The 25,115-nt window shown below is 48.9% G+C and overlaps 1 protein-coding gene across 1 annotated transcript in view; it reads right to left on the bottom strand.

Annotated features, from left to right (window-relative positions):
• Positions 1–25,115, bottom strand: part of VPS8 (VPS8 subunit of CORVET complex) — a 1,704,823-nt gene that overhangs the window by 1,389,536 nt on the left and 290,172 nt on the right. The window contains exon 14 of the mRNA XM_086955430.1: positions 16,385–16,555. Within this exon, the coding sequence (XP_086811556.1) occupies positions 16,385–16,555 (171 nt within the window). The remainder of the gene's footprint in view (positions 1–16,384; positions 16,556–25,115) is intronic.

The raw sequence follows: 25,115 nt of genomic DNA, 5'->3' as shown, positions 1-25,115 counted from the left end.
CCTTCCTCAGAACACTGAGGTAACACCTGAGCAACGGTATCCCACACTGCGTGAGTAGTGGCCCAACAAGCAGGCGGTGTTCACCGACAGCAGCCCCAAGCTGGCCGAAGAGAACAACCGCTTACCAAACTGATCTAGTTTCTTGGAGTCCTTATTCAGCAGAGCCGTGGGAAAGGCACTCTGTGACGTCAAGGCCTGGATGTCCAGACTCTCAGGCATGGGATGGGTGGTCAGAATGGGAGGGTGGCCAGATGCCGGGCGGTGGCGTTTGGCCTGGTTTTGATCCACCTGAGCCCCCGTGGCTGGCCGCGACCACGTGCCCAAGAGGTCATCGGTATGGGCGTCATTAAAAGAAAGCAACAGCTCTGACAAAGTAGACGCCGTATGGAGCACCTCAGTGAGGAGGCTGGTTTTGAGGGCCACTTTGGGGAGAGGCACCATCGTGTAGGAAGCGCTCTCCTCCATCGCGGGTGGGGGGAGAGACAAACCCTGGGTCAGAAGAGACATCGAGGTCGCTGGCGTCTTCCAGGTCATCCACCCAATCCTGCTCGGATTCACACTGCCGGGCAAGGGGGTCCTCGGATCCTTCCTAGTTCCTTCTCCGCCTCTGGCAACTGAGGGGCCGGTCGTGGAGGAAAGGCCAGAGCGGGTGTAGGAAGGTACATCCTGACTATGGTTGCCCCCAATTTTTTTGCCCTGTGTTTTAGCTGGTTTTGGACATAGTCGACCTGGGACCCTGCCAATCAGGACCCCAGGCCTACTGCTCTCTCTTTAAAATGGATTCCATGTACCCTAGGTGCATTTCCAATTGGTACTGGGCCACCCTATCAGACCCTGTAACTCAGGGCATGGGTGTACCCAGGGCTGCCAGGGGCTGCAGCATGTATTATGCCACCCCTGGCTGGCCTCCTAAATTTGACACAACTGGCTGCATGACAGCTGGGGCAAAGTCGTGTAATCACCCTTTGCTGTAGGTGTAGTATACCTATACCTAACCCTAAAATGGACACAGAGATTCCTATCAGTCACTCCTATGGCAGGCCTTAACAATCCTGAAGGCAGAGTGCTTGGAATCGTGTGAGATGGTGCTCTGGCATGAGCTGAGCCTGTCTGCAGCTTGCGGAACCAAGTCCTAATAGCTGTTCCATGATATCGCATACCATATACTCTTAAGTGCATTATAATCCTCGCGGTTAAATGCTAACTTTGGTATTGCTTTATCAAAACATGTCGAGTAAGGTGTCATACGAATTGGAATACTAACCCCTCGCCAATTCTGGCGACGGGGTTAGCATTCCACCCTTCTAGAGGGACACGACATGTATGTAACTGTGAACCCCGGTTAAAGTTAACTAAAGCCTCAGCTCCACAAAATGGATGCTGCCACCACAGACACGAGTCTGACCTCCTGCTGCTGGGAGTCCTTCCAGCGAGGGAGGCTTGGACAAAGGGTTTCCTGTCCGGGGCGGTGCTAGCACCATCCCAGACATGGTTTTGTGTATCCTGGGTAGGCAGGGCTTTACAGGAAGGTGACTGCTGAGTGGCACCCCGGTGCTCACTACGCATAGGCCGGTCAGAACCAGTTCCAGGGGCACACCAGCCCCTGGCCTGGGGAAAGTCCGGCATGAAAGAGGGGTGTAACCACCCCCCTCCTAGTCCCACCCATAGGCAGGACCTAGTCACCGGGTCAGCCCCCTTTTTTAGTATAAAGATGGGAGCGGGCCCCCTGTTCAAATTAGATCATCTTTGGAATCAAGACACGACTTTCTACGAAAGGACATCGAGATTTCTTCTTCAAGATTCTCCCTTGTGGCTAAGGAGTAGTCACCCTGCATCAAGCGGGCACCATCCTAAGAACACTGCTGTCTGCTGCAAGTCCTTCTTCACGAATCCGACGACCCAGCTCGACGAGACCCGGCTTCCCTGGCACCTCTGACCTCTACTCACCTCTACAGCAAAGCTGAGAACTGTGAGTGCGACGAGACCTCGAGGGACCGACGATCGCCAAGACTGCACGACTTCTTTGCAACAAGCCCACCGTGTGCTCCACTGGTGAGTGCTTTGGGGTCAGAGAAGCCCCAACCCTGAGCAGCTCCAGCACCGAAGATCAGCCCTCCAGCATCTCCACGATCTGCGTGGGGCCCTTCTGCTTTTGCGTGCTCACCGCGCTGTGTGGCTACTAGCCGGCTGGCTTGTGGCCTTCTTCACGACGCCCGACGACATCACTGCTGCTGGTCTGGTTGCTCCAGACTGGCCCTTGCTTCCTTCTTCAAGAGAGGCACCCCGGACCCTCCTGGTCCACTCCAGACGCCATTTTGAGTCCACCGCGTGGGCTTGAATTTGCCAAGGCTTTGTTGCCCAATCCTGGGTCCAGCGACGCCGACAGCTTCATCCATCGTGGGACAGCTCGCTCCTCCATCCTGGTCGCCGACAACGCCTCCTGGTCCGTGAGATCTGCGAACACAGCGTCACCCACTCACCTAGTCGAGGTGACTACCATCCGGTGCCCTCCTGGTGCCACCTGACTACTGGCTAGTAGTCTCGAACTTGGTCCCCTCTGCTTTCAGGTGTCATCTTCCTTCGATCCAGGCTTGGATCCATCGAACTTTCTTCACTGGTCGCCTGCCAGCAACTTCTTTCTTCCAGGCTCCTGGTCCGTCTACGAGGATTCCCGACGTCTTTTGAGACCTATGCAGCTGAAGCCCCTGGGCTAGGTAACTTCGGCATTTCGGTGCCCCAGCATAGCCTCACTATCCAAGGGTCAGAATCCACTTTCGTTTTCCTCCTACCAGGTCGGGTTCGCCCGAGAACACTAACTTTGTCATTACTAGCTACCATAGACTTTGTCCCGCATCACGCGTGAGAGTGCACACTCTGCACCCGAGTCCCCTAGGCCTCCTAGAAGTAATCTGACGATTCTATAGTCAAGTCCTAGCGATTCCAAAGCCTATTAGTACTGTACTTACCTGCTAGTAATTTCGCATTCCACTTTTCAAGTATATGGTTTTCCGTGCCCCTCGGGCATTTGTATATACTGTGCTAACTTAAGTATTTTGATAAGAGTTTTGGTTTGTGCTTAGTACCCTGTCCTCATAAAGAGTACAGGGCTGTTGTGAATCTTAATAAATAACTGTTTATTTTCATAACACTTGTGTGGTGTCCTTTCACTTGGTGTTCAAGGGGTATATGTGTGGTAAACAGCTGGCTTAACACGCCCTCTCGAGTCTTTAGCCTTAGACTGCTCGTATCCACGCTACTAGGATAGCTGGTCTATAAGGTTGACTTACAACCAATCATCAATAAGGGTTGCTGGACTGATACATAGTGTTCACTAGAATAGTGAGCACTGCATATCAGGCCACCTTCTCACAGCGGGGACAAACAGCATCTCCGTGACAACATCGCGGCGCTTAAGCCAGTGATGGACGCGGAGCCGCAGGACACCACCTACTGACGCGCAGGGGTACTGCTGAGCAAAACTTTCCGGATCCAGTCTGACACCTGGGGATATTCTAAGATAAGGAATATATCACTAACGGGTCTCTTTCAGATACAAGAAACAATTTCATCGCCAGCATGACTCCAGTCACTAACTGGATAATAGCCAAATCACTCATGCTCAACACCAATAACACAGAAGTGGCGATCTTTTACAAGAACACCTCATCATGGGACTCCAACTGATGACTAAGTGAAGTCAGACATACACCCACGCCTTGAATCTTGGAATAATCGATGACAAAAAAACTGGACATGACTGCACAAGTCAACACTGTCACTGCATCCTGCTTTCAGATCCTAAAGATGCTGAGTAAGATCTTAAAATGGCTCCCAAGCAACACTAGAAATACTGTCACTCACACCCTAGTCACCAGCAATTTGGACTACATGAACACCTTCTACGCCTGGATTACCAAGCAACTTAAAAAAAGACTACAAAACCATCCAGACCTCTGCAACCAGACTCATCCTCAGCCTCTCACACAAATCTCACATTGCACCACATTTCAAGGAACTATACTGGCCCAAATACACAAACTTACTTATTTCATGTTGCTGGAAATATATGGACCAGTCCCTTCAAAAAACGAATCGCAACTGGTAACTTAAAGAGGAAAGTCTGATCATGTAAACGTAAGAAAGAAGAAAGGGCAGCAAGATTACTTTTAACTGTTTTCACAGCCGGAGATGTGGCCAGGCAGGCAGCCATGAATGACGTGCTATTCTTGTGTACCGTCCACAGTGCCTTAGTAGTAGAGTAACTGTATCAGAGTACCGGCTTAAGCACGGAATGAGCACGAAGTGACACAGAGATACAGAGTCCACAACAGTCCAATTCTTCAACTTAGCGATTTTATTCAGTTCTATTACATCCAGCACGAAATCTGCCAATGTGCCAACACGTGTTTCGTCTACCCATAGACTTTTTCAAGGCGGTTAGCGCAAAGAAAATGTTGAACGTGTCTGAAATTGGGTCGCAGTTACCTGACATTCCTAATTACACGAGCATCCACAACTATTGTCAATAGGTTAGAGCCCATTTGCATGCTAGTTGTAAACGTTGGTCTCTTGAGTACCCGTCACATAACGAGGTTTGGTATTTTCGACCCCGGAGAGGGATGATCCTGGCACTTCCTTGTAATGGAAAAAGTAGATAGTTCAATTCCCAGCGGAAACCCTGATGAGTTCCACTCCACAGAAAGGCAGGAGTACGTCCTCCACCTCGCTCCAGTCCTCCTCGCTGTAATGCGTTACAGCGAGGAGGACTGGAGCGAGGTGGAGGATAATGTGGACTCTGTATATCTCATGAAAAAGGAATGTGTTTTGATTTCATCAATTGATATTATTTGTTAAGTTACGTATATAGGGCATCAGATATTTTGGAATGTCTTTACTTATCCAGTACTCTGGGTGATTACGAACACTAAAGGGTGTGCTCAGCAGTGCTCTATGTTCTTACATAAGCCAAATAAGGCCATGAATAGCACAGCATGACCTCAGAGGCAAAGTAAACGAAACACTGTCAAGGACTTGACGTTCAGAGCAGATATACGTTCAGGCCCAGAAATGCCCAAGGAGCATCAGAAAGCCCCAACACCTGGATTCAAGTGTAGGTTGTGAATAGAACTTATGCTTTCATATTAAGTTTAGAATCGACCTTGATTCGGGGGGCGTGGCTTGGCTGACAGCGGGATGGCCGCACTTTAGAGAAGCTCCACCGGCCGGGTAATTAATCCGCCATAAATCAGTCATATCAGTGCAAGTCTGAGAACTCAACAGTGCGACACCGTCCGTAATAATCACAGGCGGTGGAAGACTATCTCCGCGAGGCGGCTGCTGGTTGCGGGGAGGCTGAAGAAGATCCGAGACGAAGAGCGGCCTGCTTCCCTGGCCGCCGGACTGGGCTGGGACCTCGATTTTGGTGTCCCCGGGCGCGCCTATGACCGGACGCTACAGACCTGCGGCGGCATTTAGAGGACGAAGGGGGCATAACGCATAGCCGGACTGCGTCGGCGCTGAAGCCTGGCGAAGACAGTGGTACCTCCCAGCAGGGTGCAAAAAGTGAAGCGGAGGTGGCGGACGGACGTGACGGGGAAGCTCGGAGCTGCCGGCCTGTGTCGCACAGAGGCGTGTGAGACGTAACACCCACGCAATTATAGAGGTACGGCTGGGGCCAGTAGGTGAGGGGCGACAGCCTGTAGCTTCGGAGCTGGGGGCTGGGGGCTGGGGGCCGGGACCCGTGGACAAAGTTAGCCTGGGGCCGTCAGACCGGGGGGGAATTGAAGCAACGCTGTCATTTTGTGCAGGCAATAGGCGAGTGCGTGGAGGTGCACTCTTAAGATATAGCCACACAGCACGATCTCCTGGGAGTATGCAGAACTTGCAGCAGACTGCAGAGCAGCCCTCCTCCTGAGCTGGGCAAAAAAACGTCGGAAGTAAGAGCAGAGGTACTGCACCCGAGTCACACTGAGACAGCATATTTGGTGGGAGAAAGGCAGTCCCTGCCGGGAGTTTCCACGCCCTGCCGGGAGTGGAAACGCAGGCCCTGGACCTACTTAATGAGTCCTTAGATCTGGGCTATTTACCAGCGATGCTGAAAGAAGCAAGGGTCACCCCCTGCTGAAGAAACAAGGGGTGGACGCATCAGCTTAAAAAAATTACAGACCCATCTCTCAGCTCCCTTTCCTTGCCAAAATATTAGAACATGTCCTGAAATTCCTTTCAAAATATCTAGATGACCAACATCTCCTTCATCCCAGATAAGCGGGTTTCAGGACACATCATAGCACTGAGATGGTGATGGTGTCGGTTCTGGATGAGCTTAGATGTAGGGCCAACAACAAACATCCGAGTGCCCTGATTTTATTAGATCTGTCAGCGGCATTCGACACGGTCAGCTATGACATCTTGCTGTGCCGGTTGTCGAATCTGGGCATAAACGGACAGGCACTCCAGTGGCTAAGATCCTTCCTGAAAAATCGTACCCAGAGAGTTCAAAAGGGGGATCAGGTGTCGACTGCGGGCTCCCTGACCTGCGGAGTCCCCCAGGGTTCTGCGTTGTCTCCACTCCTCTTCAACATCTATCTGCAGCCCTTGGTGGAGGCACTCACAGGCAGAGAGTGCCAGGTTTTTAATTACGCCTATGACACCCACTCCTAGTTTGTCTTGACCATACCAGCCAGGCTCAAGAATCTGTGAGAAATCTTCTCAGATACACTGTTAACTGGATGGCAGCTAACTCGTTAAAAATCAACCCGGATAAAACCGAGGTGCTTATCGTTCCAGTTCAAGATAGCCCTTGGTGCAAACTGTTCTGGCCTTCAGAGCTTGGTGGGGCACCAACACCAGTACCTGTAGTAAAGAGTCTGGGTCTGAAGATTGACTGAGTTGTCGATGGCTAGCCAGGTATCGTCTGTGGCTGGTATATGTATGGGCCTACTCAGACAACTACGGAAACTTGTCCCTCTCCTTTCCACCTCTGCTCTACTATTAATTGTCTCAGCAACGGTCATCTCTCGGCTTGATTATGGGAATGCCCTTTATTTAGGCATCCCACAAAAGCTATTAAGGAGGCTACAGGTTCTTCAAAATAACGCAGCTAGATTAATCTTTAGCCTCCTGAGGCGAACGAGACACCCCCCTGCTGCATAAATTGCACTGGCTGCCTATAAAACAGCGGGTACACTTTAAGAGCCTGTGCATAGCCCACAAGGCCATATACGGAGATGCGCCAAAATATATAAAAGATAGAGTACAAAAGTACGTGCCGGGACGGACTGTGCGTTCTTCAGAGTCCTGCAGATTAGCCTCTTCCAGATATAACCTTAAAACCAAAGGGGGCAGAGCGTTTTCGTTTCTCCTACCACGGATCTGGAATGCTCTGCCAGAGCCCCTTCGGAGGGAACCAGCTTTGCTCCCCTTTAGAAAGCTGCTAAAAACACATCTGTTCAGAGCAACACTGAAATCTGTTTAGCCGGCCGACCTGCAACCTTGCAGTGCCCTGCTTCTTCTCTTGAGCGCTTAGAGACCAGTGGTAATTTGCGCTATATAAAAGTGAAATAACATAACAGTTACCACAAGCACAAGATACAGAGTGATATAAGTATACAACATACTCGGCCGCAAGTCTGCTGCACAAAGTTTGAGACGTGCCTGACTGCCATTAAAAGTGTTTTAAAGGGGATGGCTGCGTAGGCGACACGGTCTGTGTCAGGAAGTGCGTGACTGGCACAACGAGCGTGGCGGCAAGGTGGTACCTGGCTCACTGGTGACAACTAAGGAAGAATTGGAGCCTGCGGAAGGGGCGGTGAAAGCTCATAAAAGGAATAACACCCTCAAGCTGTTGGCCATTGTCTTGGAGTGGCGTAAAGTCCCGGCATAGTAGCGTGTGCGGCACAGAGAAAGGTGGGAGGCAGAGTGCAGATAGAGTAAGGCCTCCGGAAGAACTGGTGAAGAAGAATAGATATCTCCGTGCTTTGTACGCCTGCGTGCACGCATAGCCAAAGATGGGGAAGACAGATGCTAGACAGCCTAGGCTAACGTTCGATAAGAAGGGTGCCAAAGGACCTGACGCGGAAAATGGGCCACAAAGTCAATCGGAGGAGCCCGCAACGTCCCAGCCTCCGCCTGAAGATATCCGCGAGATGTTTAAAGATCCAAAGTCCAGTATCGAGGGTATAGATGCCAAGATGGACTCCCTTGCCAACAGAATGGACAGGATGACTCAGAGGATGGATAAGCAGGAGGGCCGTGTGGGTGTTCTTGAAACTAGAATTACTGAAACTTAAGCAGGTCAAACGGAGATGGACAAGACGTGAAAGAATATGGATGGGATCCTCTACGCCATTCAGCAATAGAACGAGGATTTGGAGGCAAGATTGCGTCGCAACAACGTATGCGTTACCGGAATTGCGGAGAACACCAACATCCCGAACATGGAAAAGTACATTGAAAAAATGCTATCAGACCTGTTTGGTCAAGACCTGTCTGCCATGTTCCTGGTTGAGAGGGCGCATTGCACGTTAGGGCCGCGACCGAGGCCGGGGGCGCCTGCGCGTCCGATCCTTGCACGTATTCTTAACTATAGAGATCGGGATACCATATTACGCCTGGCGAGGGAAAGAGGAGACAACCAATACGATGGGAACCACATAGCATTATACCCAGACTTCACTCTCCAGGTCCAATCGGCACGGAGGGAATTTATTCCTGCCAAGAAAATCTTTCAACAAACTGGCACCAAATACTCCTTGATCTACCCAGACAAGTTGAGAGTGCAGGGGCCCGGAAACCCACCTTCTTTACTGATGCAAACGCGGCATTCAACTACGCAAAGCAACTGGCCAAAGACCACAAACGGCAAGAGTCGACAGAAGACCGGAGTGCTGAGACCAACCTAAATGACAATGACTGATCAAAGGGACCTGGATAGCTGGGTGTTCAGATAAGTACTATGGGCCATATGCATCAACACATTTTCCCATAGACACAGAATGGGTAAAACCCTTTGATGCATCTGGCCCTATATACATTGCACATAGTGTCCTGTTGCCGCCTGGGATTGGAGGGAGGTTTTGTTGGCTATTGCTACTGCCTGTGTGACTTTTGAAACTATAGGTTATTCATTATAATAGACGGACAAATACTGTTACATATACAATGGAGTTTATTTGGGGATATTGGACGAATGAGTTGTACTCCCGCCCACCCTGCCACAAGTGCAGGGATGTATAGCCGGTTAACCCATGCACCCCTCTGGGATGACTCCCATGTGTCTGCTACTGTGGACCATTTGCTTATTGTTATGGGAGAGGTGGGGGGGTACATCACAACCTGTTTGGAGGATGGTGTGGGAGGTTGGGGGGCAGGGGATTGTTTTTCTATTTCATGTATGTTCTGCCGCATACTGTATCGAACTGTCTGCATCTATTGAAATTGAGCATTGCTGTTACGATTGCACTCACCCAGGAACCGGAAATTTGGTGCTGGGGATGATGCAACACAGCCTGGCGATATGGGAACTAGCACACAGCATACTCACATAACTACACTCAAATGTATGTCTTGGAATGTAAGGGGTCTAAATGATTGTAGAAATGTGAGATTGATTCAGTTTTATCTCCTGCGTCGTGGGGTAGAAATTTGCCTGCTCCAAGAAACACACTTGCTCACAGCGGCAGCAGGTACACTCGAGACCGCTAGATGGGGCGTAGTAGCAGTATCGGGCTACTCGACATATTCTAGAGGAGTGGCCATACTTATGCGCAGGGGGCTTCAGTGGAAGACGCATCAGACGATTGTAGAACGAGAGGGTAGATTTGTTATACTACAGGGTACACTATATGATACCCCCACATTGTTAGTAAACGTATATGGCCCTAACCTTGAAAGCTTGGAGTTCTTTCAGGATATTTGCCAGAAGGTGCAGGCACAAGGGACGATGGCAGTCCTTTGGGGAGGAGATTTCAATGTAATATTGTCCCCCACGTTTGATCGGGAAGGTATATCCCAAGATCATCATCCCAGAGCAGCGCAGACACTAGTACACATTATACAAGATCTCCAGCTGGTTGACTCATGGAGGGCGTTCCACCCCACAGCGAGGGAAGGTACATGATTCACACACCACAGGAGTTCTTGGTCGAGACTAGACTACTGGCTGGTGTCGAAAGATATTCACACTTGGGTCACTGATGTAGCACATTACCCACGCACCTTCTCGGATCATGCACCTGCAGTATTGACACTGCGAATCCCGGAACCCTACATGCAGCCCTTTGCATGGAGGTTTCCGTCGGGTGCACTGCTGGATCAGGTATTCCAAGAGGGTTCGAGAGAAAAGATAGAGGACTACTTTACACTAAATGAAGGCTCAGTGGACTCAGCTGGGACACTCTGGGAAGCTTTTAAAGCGATTATAAGAGGCAATTGCATTGCGCTGAAAACAGGAGTGTTGAAGGATATCCGTAACTCATTAGAACGGCTAGAGAAGGAGATTGGAGACATGGAAAGAGACTTTCAGACCAAACTATCCCATGTCACTACCGCCAAGATTAGACCGAAACTAACGGAATTTCAAGAGGCTGCAGAGAGGGAAACGACTTATTTGCATAAATATGTGCAGGCTGGACGCTACGGGGAGGGCGATAGGGCAGGTAAGACATTGACGGGTCTGTTGAGAAATCCGAGGTGTGCTAACGACATTGCTGAACTGAGGGCAGTTGACGGGGCGGTGGCTAGGACGCCAAAGGATATTCTATCTACAATGTCCCGATACTATAAGTGCTTATACTCGTCCAGCATGTGCCCACCGGAGCTGGCATAACGACCTATTTGGACACGATGGCGCTTGCCTGGTTCAATGATGGAGCCCGGGAATACATGAACATGCCGATTACGGTAGAAGACATCCGGCAAGTCATTAGCGGTATGCCGTCTGATAAAGCCCCAGGGGCGGATGGCCTAACGGCGGCCTTTTATAAAGAATACGCAGACTTATTGGCCCCTCGTCTATAGCAGATGTACCAGGAGGCTATGGACACAAGCGTGCTCCCCCCCACCCGAGAGAAGCTAAAATTATAGCTCTGCTAAAACCAGACAAGGACCCTACTTCCCGAGACTCCTACAGACCACTCTCATTCATAAATCTTGATGCCAAGATATATGCAAAGCTACTGGCAAATAGGCTGCAGCCAATGGTCCCGCAGATCGCACTGCGGACCAGTCCGGATTTATACCGGGAAGGTCGACGTCCCATAATCTGCGCACACTATTTGGTATTTTGCACTGCCTAGCTCCCCAAGTGCAAGCAGTGGAGGCGTTATTAGATGCCACCAAAGCCTTTGACTCGGTGGAATGGAAATTTCTATTCATATTATTGGCTTGTATGGGCCTCAGCCCTGCTTTTATCCATCAAATCCGAATTCTATACTCTAATCCGACGGCAAGGGTGCAACTGCTGAAAACAAGTAGAGGAGAAGAAGTAAAGATGCACTTTGGAAAACTTTGAGAAGGAGTGGCGCTGCCCTAAAACAGTATCTCAGCAGTCTACGCTGAAAACACACAGATGGGAATAAGCAAAGATGAAACAACATAGCAGCACTCTGGACAATGCTTTGTATGAGAAAGGGCTCTCTTAAAAACAGTATGTCAACATATAAGTTACATCACAGAGACTGATAAAGTAAAATAAAGGGGGGCGCCAGGCTGGCGCACAAGCGGAATGGCCGCCACTACCTGAGGCTCACGCAGACTGGCTCTAAAATCCACCATTAATCCTGTTTCAGTCTGAGTAAAAAGCATGAAACTGGGTGAGGTGTGGAACCTACAACCTCAGGCACACAGCGGTGCTAAATTCTGAGCCACTTGAGGTGTCTAGTGTAAAAAAATTGCAAGGAGGTGCGCGGACCGAGGATGGCGTCTGGCGCTCCTGGAATCGCTACACGGCAGAGCGAAGTACGCGAGGACCGTGGTCCCCAGGAGGCAGTAAGGCTTGTGCGAGGTGATGGCAGGGAAAACCGCACACTGATCACCCCCCACGGCAAGACGCCCATCATCAGCTATCACAGTCTGGCACAAGATAAAAGCAAGTAAGCGAGGCGGGCATTGTGAGGCCCGAGATCCGAGCGGCGGGGGAGGAAACACGTACTGAGAAGCTCCGTGGGGATGCACAGTGATAGGGAAGCGGCCCATAACGGGAAAGGGCACACCAACACTGGTTTAATCAGCCCCCACAGTGCTGTAAAAACGGAAATTGGGGCGGTGCTGCATCTGACATCAGCACTCGATCGCAGAAGGGCTCACTGGGACATGAGTGCACCCCGCGCAATTGGGAACATTGTGGGGTTATTGTGAAATATCATCCCCCTTGAACGTTGGAAAGCAGAGAACAGGCCAAAGGTGCGAGCAGCAGGAGGTATTCTCTACGAACAGCACCCGAAATGGGGCCACAGCAAGTTACCACGGTCTCCTCGGCCCACCTGCAAGATTATACAACCAATTCATTCAATCTGGGGTCAGTGCCCATGAGAGAACCCCTATCGAACGGTTGCAGAACAATTGCGCACATTCCCACACATTGCCAGAACAGACGGGGAGCCGCGAAGTATAATACAGCACAGGCCCCCATACTGCAAGATTTGGGACCGGACAAACATTAACTGCTGCCAACGGGGACATAGCCAAGATGGGGAAACCAGATGCCCGCCAACCGCGGTTGACATTTGACCTAAAAAAATACATGAGGCAGCAGCAAGTAGAAGCGAACAATGAAGCAGAACCATCGCAGCAGGAACAGCCGACGTCTGGAGAAGACCTAAAATCAATCCTGATGGAAGTGCGGCAAGGATTTGCTACCATTGCGGATAAAATGGACATGATGACCACACGAATGGACGCGATAGCCCAAAAGATTGAAGGACATGAAACACTCATAAAAAAAGTGGAACAACGCATCTCCGATGTCGAAGATACCACGACCAAAAGTAGAAAGATCAACGGCGCAGATAGATAAGTTGCTCAAGATTAAGCAGCTAAAAATGAGGACATAGATTCGTGAAGCAGGAGAAACAACATACTCGTTTTGGGTATACCGGAAAGTACAAACATGGGCAAGAAGGAAGATTATATTGAGAAATTATTAGTGGCTGTGGTGGGCACCAAACTACTCTCTCCTCATTTCATAGTGGAAAGGGCTCACCGATCCCTCGGACCGCGACCACCCCCTGGAAGTACGCCCAGACCTATTATCGCCTGTCTGTTAAATTATAGGGACAGGGAATGTCGCTTTGCGGGTGGCCAGGGGAAAAAAACAGCTAAACTACGATGGCATACCCTTTACCATGTACCCTGACTTCACAATGCATGTACAGGTGGAACATAGCAGATTTTTGCCAGTGAAACAAAAACTGAGGCAGGCCCAGACCAACTACGCCCTCTTATATCCTGCCCGTCTTCATGTCACCCACCAGGGAACCCAAACATTTTTCACAAAGCCTCAACAAGTGGAATACTTTTTGAACCAACTTAAAAAATAGAAAAGATTGACACCGACACCAGAAGGCACACCACGGTCTCACTCACCAGAAGAGGAATGAACACTGCCATCAATCACTGGTACGATACATCTCACGACTGGCGGACAAGGGCACGTTCGTAGAAATGTTTGCACATTCCTGGTATGAGACACTATGCACAAGAAGATTGAGACCTTAATACTGAAGACTAAAACGGTGGGAGTGTGAAGCCACTTTGCAGCCGGACACCCTCAAAGTATACCCAGGGACTAGCAGCATGATGCACTACACCTGGACTGACGAGATTTATTCGTGGGCCACCCAGCTGCATTACCCCAATTGGGAGAACCCCACTATTGTTTTTGTATTGTTAACGCTTTTCCTAATCCTCTTCTCAGATTTTAAATGGGAGGAGATGGACCTACTTGTTATAATGGAGAAGCTATTGGGCATTGGGGAGGAGGGGTGGGTACTTACACCTGGCATATTTGGGATCTTTCAGTGGGAGGGGGAGGTACGGGAATGGGAGTTCAACAGTAACAGGGACACACAGATGCGGACTACTTTAAATATGTATGTCTCTTTATATATACAAATGTTGTTGTATATACATTCACAGCACATTGGATGGTTGGTGACAAGATGGTGCAATGACACAAGAGGATAGCATCACACTAAGGGTGATATCTTGGAATGTCAGGGGCCTTAGGGATCCGAGATAACGAAGGCAAGTCCTGGCCTAATTAGATAGACAGCAGATACACGTGGCCTTACTACAAGAAACCCACCTTAACCCAAGGGCCCTAAACACGTTCGCCAGCAAATGGGCGAGCTGTCAGCTTTTTTCATCCTATTCATCATATGCTCAGGATACAGCAATACTCTTTAAGAAACAAACTGATTTTGAACTAGCGGGGGTGTCAGAGGATCCACATGGTCGATATATCATTACATGGGGACGATTGGGTAGAGACTCGGTTACAATTGCAAACCTACTATGGAGCCAACACGGATAGCCCCACATTTTTCACTAATCTGTGGGGCAAAATATTAACCATTGGCTCTACTCACATTATATGGGGGGGGGGGGGAGGATTTCAATGTTGCCTTAAATCCATGCCAAGACAGGTCTAACTTGGCTACACATCACTACACCAACGCACAGGAGGCGCTACGGGCATAACTGAGGAAGGGGGACTGATTGATAGCTGGAGACACATGCATCCGCAGGAGGGTACACACTTTACATCCAACAGAGGAACATGGGCACGAATAGGCTACTGCCTTCTTTCCAGGGGACTAGGGCCAGCCATATGTAATGTGACACACTTAGCTAGGACATTCTCGGACCACTGTCCTGTGAAGGTGTCGCTCACCCCACCTGGCTATGATAGACCCAGACCGAGCTGGAGACTACAACCCACAGCCCTGTTGGATATAGTGTTTCAGGCGGAATTAGGTGAGGAAATCATGGATTTCTTTGTCAGAAACAAAGGATCTGTGGATAGCGTTGAATTAATATGGGAAGCTTTTAAAGTGAAGATCAGGGGATTTTGCATTTCAAAGAGTTTTGGGGTACTAAAAGACATACAGAACACACTACAAAAGCTGGAAAGGGAACTACGAGGATTGGAAAGGCAAATGGGACGAGGAGAGGCAGGGCGAGTGCAAAAAGATTTCAGAGAAAAATTATCTGAATGTGAGGACACTGAGTCGAAATTTAAAGGACGCTGATGGGTGGCCCGCAAATATGGAGAGGGTGAAAGACCGGGTAAGGCGCTAGCTGAGGTGACAAGATGCCCCCGCTTTACTACACACATATTAGAGATACAGGGGCCTGGGGTACTGCCGCAACAAGACACACTAACCATTTTAGACACATTTGTCACACATTACAGAATGTTATATACATCGCAGAGACATGGATTAATTGACCTAGATGACTCTGGGAGAAGTAGTGTTTGGTTGGCTCAGTGATACACAAAGGGAATTCCTTAGTCCCCCATTTGAGATTGATGAAATCAGGGAAGCAATAATGCAACTAAAGAACGGGTTTTACTGTTTTATTTTGTAAAGGGCCAGAAGTGCGGTCAGATCCTGTTCTGAGTCTGTTAGTTCTTTCAAACAATCCATTTAATAAGGTACACTAAGGCCACTATTTTAGAAATGCACTTTACTCAATGCTATATTCACAATAAAATCAAACTGAATTCTATGTGCTTACAACAGTGGTGACAACTTTAAAACATTTACTTATTTGTCAGAAAAAAACATTCAGAGAAATCAGCATTTACAGAGCACACCTTTTTCAACTTAAGACAAAATGGTCTTACACTGAATATTTCCACAGAGTCCTAGTACACCATACTACAAAGTAACCAAACAAAAGGTTTATTCTCGACGATTCTGTTAAGTGACACTTTTTATGAAGGGAATTTAATTCAGTCGCAAACTGCCTGATTTGCAGAATTGAACCATTTGCAACCAAATAAATGCTTTTCAAATGTACAAAATGCGATTCTATGACTTGTTACCGAATCACATTTTGCATTTGTAGTTCGATATTTGGAAGGTGCATGGTTACGTTAGGGCGTCCCTTCCAAATACCAAATTGGTATGGTATGTATTACTGTTTTGCGACCGAATTTCGATCGCAAAAGAGTATAAAAAGTTATGTCTTCAATATTACATTTTAAAATACAAATGTAATTTCTCATAAAAGACGGAGCTTTAACATTGGATTTAGAACAGAAGCTTTAGAAGGATTTGAATTTCTAAGAAAATATGCATTTGTGAATTTATTTAATTTCACATGTTGAGGTACAGAATGTAAGTAAACTTGAATTTCAAATAAAATGATATTTTCTCACCAGAGCCTGGCTGACATTGCCTCCGGTGGCCAAGGATTTAAAGTGGCTGCTATTGTAAACAAGCTGGAACTCTGAAATTTCGATGGTCTCTAGCTCCTCCTGACTGTGTCTATCTATTACATGCAGTTTCTCTGCACTATCCAGGAGCACCACAGTTCGGGAGTTCATCCACTGTAAATAACGCACAACGTAAGTTAGCAGAAATCGAGGAAACAAAACCATTTTGAATCAGTTCTTGAAAAATCGCGTCACACAAGCCATCATTTTTATTTATTTAAATCGTAAACATTTCTGACTTTGAGTGACCTATCTACTTTCATGTTTGCAGTCTACATTTAGTTTTGTTATCACACAGAATACTTCTTAATATCATATCAGGATTTCGGAACAAAGGAAAGGCGCTAAACTCTAGTAACACTAATCAATTTTCTGTTACATTACAAGTCCCTAGAATGCAAGTAACACTTCCCTACACACTAGTGCCTCCTACGCTGCCAATTCATTATTTAAGAAAGACCCCATAGTTAGATCATTCAACACACACAGTAGTTGTCACCTTAAATATAAAAATAGAAATTTCTTCTGGTCAAAATAGATCATCTTGAAGAACATTTGTAGCCCAAAATCAACCGGAATGTTCAGCAGTAAGCGCCTGCCTTTCCCATGTAAAGTTTCAATGAATGTATAATCTGCTCTACCACTTTCAGATTTTGTTAGGGACAATTTTACTGCATCGTAGAAGTTTTGTCATGGCTAGAAAAACTATGAGAGAGAGGGACTTTCGATCAGCCACCATCAGCAATGGACTGCATGAAGTCAGTCCTCCACTGCTAATTCTTTTTTTTTATAACACATTTTATTGTACAAAACAGAAAACAGCACAATCTCTTGATTGAGTGTAGGCCTAATCCATACAATAAGACAGAGCCATTAATTTATAATGTGCAGTAAGTAGTTTGACAATTCACACTTCAATGACCATGAATACATATCTCATATTGTAGGATCAACCTCCCCGGACCTCAGCATGATAGGAGTTGCAAATATTGCTCCCTATTAAGTAGTTTCTGTTAAGTAGTTTCAGACAAATTAGTCTATAAAGAGGGGCACAGGTTGAGCAGGAAGGGTTACCCTTTACAAAAAGTTAGAGATATATAAAGAAGATTGAGGATTGCTGGTATTGTTGAAATCCCAAGAATAAAAAAAAAAAACTTTTGTCCGAAAGAGAATCCACAGACATGAAAAGACCTGACTCATAGCGGCAAAACTGAAAGAAATGTTGTGCTAGCCATTGCTGAGGCTAGTCCCCAAGTCCATTGCAGGACTTGGGGACTTAGCCTCAGTACTTGAGTCCTGAACAAAAGATGAAGCAGGGTGAGCCCACCCTTACCCCTAACGCACAATTCAAAAGGTTCCCATGTGTTTGAAATGTAAAAAGAAGTGTTTTGGGATTCGCAGATCCAGTGCGGATTCAAGGATTCCATTTTGGATCTGGGGATCTCAAAAAAGAATGGTCCAGGCACCGACCAGATCCAAAGGCTGAACGCTACTTGTGTAGAACCGGTGCAGTGTGTTTGGGTACAGAGGGGCTAGCTCTGTCTGGCAGGACCACCACATGGGGTGAAAGATTCATTAATTCAGGGCCCTGGATCCACAGGCCGCAGTACTATATGACCGGTACACCACCGCCGGGTGCAAGGTTCATGTGCTCAAGAGGCCCAGCTGTTCAAGGATTAGTACCACCCGCTCAGTACACCAACAATGTGTTGAAGTTTCGCAGATACAACGGGCGCCGCTGCCGAAGTGTTATTAATGTAAACATGTACACTACCACCAGGTGCAAGCTTCATGGACTCAAGGAGCCTGGCAGTGACCACCTACCTGGTACACCACAAGCAAGTGCAAGCTTCACAGCTTGAGGGGCATGGCTGCAAAGGAGCTAGTACCACCCACCTGGTAGACCAGCAGCAGAAACAACGTTGACAGATTAAAGAAGCCCAGCGTTGCAAGTGCTAATACTGCTCAACCAATACACCACTGGGAGCCGCAAGCTTCACAGACTCAAGGGGCCTGCTGTGTAGGCGCTAGTGCCGCCCTCCTGGTACAGCATCACCTGGTGCTAACTTCACAGACTCAAGAAGCCCAACTTTAGGTGAAATGACACACTTCAGGAAATAGGAAGTCTATATACCATAAAACACTATACCATAGCCACCATTGCGTGGGCCCATAGGTAGTAGGAGAGATATATAAGCCCTCATGGTAGGCAGTTAATAGACCTATAATATGCAATTATACAAGAAAAATAGGCTTATGGAGGTGAGAAGGGTTAAAGTGACACGAGTGACAGATTTTATTCTGTATGTAAGTAAGATTTCTTTACTGTCCGAAGTCTTCATAGATTGCGGTTTCTGGAGTACTGACAATCTAAAATAATATGTATTGTATCAAGCAATTTAAAATCGATAAAGACATGAAGAAAACGTTATTTACGCAGAAAACTTCCATTTTGAATAAGATTTAAAAACAAAAACCACAGAAATTCACCAATAAAAAGTTAACATGAAATGATGCTAAGGTTTGCTTAAAACAACAAAGTATTTTTAAAAAACCTCTGAAATTCACCCCAAAAAAGTTCAGTTATGGATACAAACCAAAACTGAAAACAAACCATAACTTGCATGGCCCTGGGGGGGGGGCGGGGCTAGCCAGCCACGATGGCGGTGGGCTGCTGCTAGAGCTCCGGGACCGCCTGGGGGCTTAATCCTGTTGTGAGGAGACTGTGGGAGCACAGACTTGAGCGGAGGGGCGAGAAACATCACTGGAGCCCCGGGACTAGCCTGTAACTTACCGGCGAGTTCGACTGAGCCCGAAAACTTAGGCGGAAGAGGCCTGGGCCTGGTGTCGCGCCCGGGCAGAGGAAGCCGGGAGCTAGAGTGAGGGTGTTGCCTGGAGCAGCTGGGGCGCGTCATACCGGAAGAGGTCGCACGGAACTCCTAGGAGCGACTACATCGACGCTCCCCTCGGCCGTGGACTTCTTGAAGATACGTCTCCTCGAGTGTGACCTGCTCCGGAGATGGGAGTGCGACACGACTATGCTGGGCTGCCCAATTCGCACAGACAGGTCAGGTCAGGTGGGCAGAGGTCGGCCTGTGCTTGCCTGGGCCCTGGAGACGGCTGCGGGATACGTTACCGACCGCGGAGGCGGGGAGATAGGTGGCACGAAGGGGGAACACGGAGTTTCCCGGAGAGGGGCCCTCCCCCGGCCCGCAACACATACGTACCCGCACAGGAGAGCTGACGGCACCAGGGCTGCCACTGGCGGTGGACACCGCCCCCCTACTGCGACCACGGCCTGGGTCCCGAATTGAGGGAAACGGAGGCGACAGCGTCGAGGGCTTGACCAAAGGCGGAGGTGACGGACCGAGTGCTGAGGTGGGCCTGTGGTGCTACCCTTTCCCTCTCTCTTCCCCCCCTCCTCCCCGCTTCCTGCCAGACTGGGGGGGTATACCTAAAGCGGGACACTCAAGAGGGACTGGTTGCTGTAGTCCTGGCGTGGCGATGCGGGGAGGACGCAGAAATTTGCCACAAAAGACTGATTAGAACTGTGTGGTGCGGGGCCCCCATCCCGGTGACATTGCCCATAGGAAAGTTAACGGAGACTCCGGCCCTGGTGTCTGGAGTGTGGAGTCCTGGCAGAGGACTGCCCTGGGAGACGAACGGCGACCTGGATGCCGCAAATGGCGCCCTAGGGGTTCGTGGATTACCCGCATTGGGAGCATCGTTGAAGGTAACCCCCCGCCTTTGGCCTGGCTGAGCATTGACCCTCTTACCCGGACCTGCTGGGTTTTGTGGTTTACCGCCCTGCGGCTGGCTTTATTCCGACGGCACTAGACGCCGAACACCTCGGGAAGGAGTGCGCTCCGTCATAAGACTTTATCCAAGCAGCCCCCACTTCTCAGGGGTCAGAAAGGACTGACCCCCGGACACCATGGTGCGCAAAGGGGCAAGAGTGACGCAGGGACTGGGAGACTCGGATGCCACGGGTAACGTGGTGGGTGCCGGAGATAGACGAGCCCTACCGGGAACCTCAGAGACAGTCCAAACCGAGGAACAGCAGACGGACAAACTGGATTTCATCCTAAAAGAAATAAGGGACTCTAGGTCGGTGATGAAGCAACAGCTGGGGGACCTCACACAAACCTATCACTACAGAAGGCTGATCATTGTAAGTTGGCGGATAGGGTGAAGGATCAGGGCCTGGCCATTGCGGACCTCACGCCGAAGGTGGCGGACCACTCCACCTCTTTTCAACAACTACAGCAGCAGGTCGCCTCCCTAATGGACCGGGTAGAGGATGCGGAAGGACGAAACCGCTGCAATAACATCCGCGTCATAGGCCTACCGGAACACTTTGAGGGACCGCGTGCTGCGGACTTCATGGAACAATGGTTTTGAGAACAGGTTACTGCGGAAGGCCTATCACCGCATTTCTGTGTAGAGCGGGCACATAGGATCCAGACTGGTCCTCCCAGACCGGGCCGCCCACCCCGCTCTCTGATAATGAGGATACTTAACTACCGAGATCGAGATGTCCTACTGCAGAAGGCCCACGAGAAGTCTCTCATACAGTACGATAACCGAAGGGTGTCCCTATATCCAGATTACACGAAGGTGGTCCAAAAACAGCGCTCTTCGTATCTGTAGGTGAAGAAGAAACTTCAGAAAGCCAAGCTGAAAAACGCACTTCTTTTCCTCGCCCGATTAAAGATCATACACGGAAAGAAAACACACTGCTTCGAGAGTCCCTGGGATGTCGAAGAATGGCTAAAGGTGATGAGCATGGACGGGAGTCAGGACGCAACCCAAGAGACAACTGCCAGTGGATCGAGAGGAAACTCGGAACGCGAAGAGGGAGGATCCCCGAAGACGAAGAGGAGGACGGGCCGGCAAGGACCGTCAAGGGAGCAGCAGAAGGAAGACCAACTTGATGCACTGGCGATGGTTGGCACATTCCGGGAGGACACAGGGAAGATTGTAACGGATTCAAACGATAGCACAATCCACTCTGACTCGGATCACAGCGTAGTCCTGTTCCCTACCGTCACACCCCGAGCGGCAGATGATATGTTGGATAACTGAAGTGACGGACGGCTCAGTTCGGAGCGGATTTATAATGTAGTGACTCATGGTATCCTTTAGGGTATGCGGATTGCTTATTGTTATCAATGTATTAATATGCTATTGTGTATATACCGGGCAGGGGAAATGTACGTCCAAGTTGGGCTATAAAGCATAAATCCTATGGGTCCTCTCCCCCACTGGGACGAGATATAGAGGACGTGATCCTGGCTTAGGCATAGCCTGATAGGACTACCTGTTCCTCCCGCAGTGACGCCTCCAGTTAGTGATCAGACGTATATTTTTCAGTAATGCCCCTGGGACGGTGTGCCGTTGTGCCAGCGGCGCCCGGTGTGATTTACAAGATGAGTGAACTAGTGCTTGGCCACCCCCACAATGGCGTATGCACCTGCACCTGGAACTATTTGTTTATTGTTCTCATGTTGGGCTCAGCATTGTTGTCCAGCTGCGCCACGTTTGTTTTGTTCTTAGAGCGGGGTTTGGGGTATGTGGCCTCCTGGTCGCTGGACACATGGGGTCCTGTTATAGGACCACTGAAACTCTTAGGCCTGATTGATAGTGTTTAGGGCTGAGACTGTAGGGGTCTATAGATTCACTACATGGAATGTGCGTGGACTTGGGGCAGAACAGAAACGGCACCGGATCCACTCATTTCTCTTTAGACACCACACACAGGTTGCATTCCTTCAAGAGTCCCACCTTACGACATCGGAAGCCCAAAAACTGAGAAAGAAGTGGAGATGCACTATTTACTCCACGACGTACTCAGCCTTTTCCAGGGGAGTAACTATCTGGATCCGGCATGGATATATAGCCGATGCAGATAGATCTGGTACCCTATTGGCCCGCCTGATAGGGCACCAACCGGACCCACCAGTTATAACCCAGATACACGACTAGTCGGGCACCTTGGTCCGCACACAATCCGAGATTAACAAGGCTTTTTATGACCACTTGCGAGAGTTATATGCTCCCTTGGTCCTGGAGGACCCATTCCAAGTGACCCAGTTCCTGAGTGATCTCCCCTGACAGCTGACACACAGAAGGAAATGGAGGGACCCATCACACATCATGAGATACGAGCTGCAATTAAGACTCTTAAACGAAACAAGACGCCCGGTATGGACGTCTCCCCGTAGAGTTTTATCTAACTTATTCGGACACCCTAGTGCCTGTCCTAGAAATGGTATATAAGACAGCATTTGAGGAAGGGCATTTACCCGTATCGACGATGCAGGCTCTGGTCACATCAATACCCAAACCGGGCAGGGATACACTGGAAATGGCAAATTTTAGACCTCTGTCTATGCTCTCCACAGAATATAAGATCCTCAGCAAGGCCATAGCCTCGCGGATGCGACCCCACGTTACTGCCCATGTGCATCAAGACCAATGCAGGTTTCTTCCAGGGCGGAATACGTCCCTGAACACGCGTAGATTACATGCACTAATGGCGGCCACGCCACAAGACTTTCCTCGGGCGGGCTGTATAGCGATGGATCTGAAACAGGCGTTTGATTCCCTGTCGTGGACATTCATGTTTGAATCCTTAAAAATGCTTTGGCTTCCCTGACTCCTTACTAAGATGGGTTTGATTGTTATATACGGACCCTACGGCAAGGGCGCGCACGTGCCGATATATTTTGGGGTGCTACCCAGTGTACATGGACACCCGACAGGGTTGCCCCCTGTCTCCGATTCTATTTGTTCTGGCCCTGGAGCCTCTGGCTATAGCCCTTCGTACCCACGAGGATCGGATGGGCATCCCAATTAGGCGGACACACCACTTGATATCCGTCTATGCGGATGATATTTTATTGTACCTCCGTGATGTAGAGGTGGGTCACACTGCCCTTTATAATATTTTTAGCCAATTTGAAACGGTGTCAGGTCTGCCCATCAACACGGAAAAATCGAATGGCTTTGATTTCAGGGACACACGACACCCCTCCTTCATACTCTTTGGGGTACACCGGATCCCGGTAGCACAGACCACGTTTAAATACCTGGGGATACAGGTGTATAGATCTTCAGAGGATCAAATTGATGGCAATATCAAACGATCGATTACAAGACTCCGCAGTAGCGTAGGATTCTGGACTTCGTTGCCCCTGTCCGTCATGGGCAGAATTGCGATCTCCAAGATGGTTATGCTCCCTCGCCTGTTATATAATTTCGTAAATCTACCAGTGATTATACCTCAGCATATTTTTAACACACTAAACACTATCTTTATTAGTCTCATCTGGGGTGCAGGCCGGAGACGCATTAGCCTCCGTAAATTCAAATTGGGTACCAGATCCGGGGGGCTGGGAGTCTCGGATTTCCGTGGATATTACTATGCCTGTCAACTCCAGTGGCTTTCATACTGGGTTGCCAGCAGAAATTTGCACGAGATAGACTATACGATGGACAGGCTGAACTGGGGAGAGCTGCACGCCCTGTTGTTGCAGAGGAGTCGACTCTCTCTGGATTGTCACCCACTCCTGCATACGGCTCTATTGTGCTGGAGGAGGGCATTATCATATACCTCCTCGGCGATACCATATGCGGCGAACATCCCCTTATTAGGTATCCCGACACCACAGGGCAGGCTGACACGACACACTCTAAGCCACTGGACGGAGAATGGGATAGAAGAGATAGGTACTTTTTTTGGAGACGAGGCTCTGTTGGACCATGAATCCTTCTTACAGGCCACGGGTGCTCCCCCTAGATTATATATGCTGCATGCTACAGTTTTTTTTTCAAACAACATTGGTCCCATGCATACAAGAAAGTTGAAAAGGAATAAAATATAGACAGAGTCAATCTATATTAAGAGAGACATGTCCAGCCGGACAGTGGTCTTTCATAGTTTACTCAATTTTCATGTAGTTATATCACACAGAGTACCTTCCACAAGTCTGCCAGTGTGGAACACAAGCCTGTGCCCAGCACTTACAGAACGGGTACAGAAGGTGGATATAGAGAGCAAAGAAGGGCTTTATAAGGCAAAACTCGTTTTTCTGTCATAAATGCAATTGTACAGAGTATTTCAACAAAGCACCTTAAAACACATAGTAATCACGTTTTTGTTTTGGTACTTAAAAGGTCGACGGCGTTTCGGACCCCTAGTAAATCACGGGGACCATCATCAGGACATTTTCATTGAAAGCCTTAACAATGATTTAGCCTCTAAATGCCTAGAAGGGGGAAAAGGGAAATATATACATTTAATTACACGGACTAGAATTTCCAGAACAAGTGACTTAGGGTGACCAGTATGCGACGCGACTGTTGACCCTGGTGAGGTTCAAGGACAATGGTGAAGAAAAAGTGGCTCAAACGAGCATGCAAGTGAGTAATGCGATAGTGCAGCTGATTCCCAGCTTTAACGGCTAGGAGTGCGTGAAGTCATGCTACTAGCCGCAGAGGTCAGGGCTGCTGGCGAATGGTGAGCTGTTCAGTTTTAGTTGTGGAAGGAATACTGGCAAACAGCTAGAGAATGCGTACTCGGGATGGAGGCGATTACGAGAAAATTGCGGAAGTGCATATCGCTGGAAACCACGGTTGTGTGTTCAAAACGAGCTGATCGCATGCACGTGAC

The sequence above is a fragment of the Lissotriton vulgaris genome, chromosome 2_1 (genome assembly GCF_964263255.1).
Source record: "Lissotriton vulgaris chromosome 2_1, aLisVul1.2, whole genome shotgun sequence".
In the NCBI taxonomy this organism is placed as follows: Eukaryota; Metazoa; Chordata; class Amphibia; order Caudata; family Salamandridae; genus Lissotriton; species Lissotriton vulgaris.
Note: the sequence above shows the minus strand (reverse complement) of the source record. Positions and strands in the feature narration are given on the sequence as shown.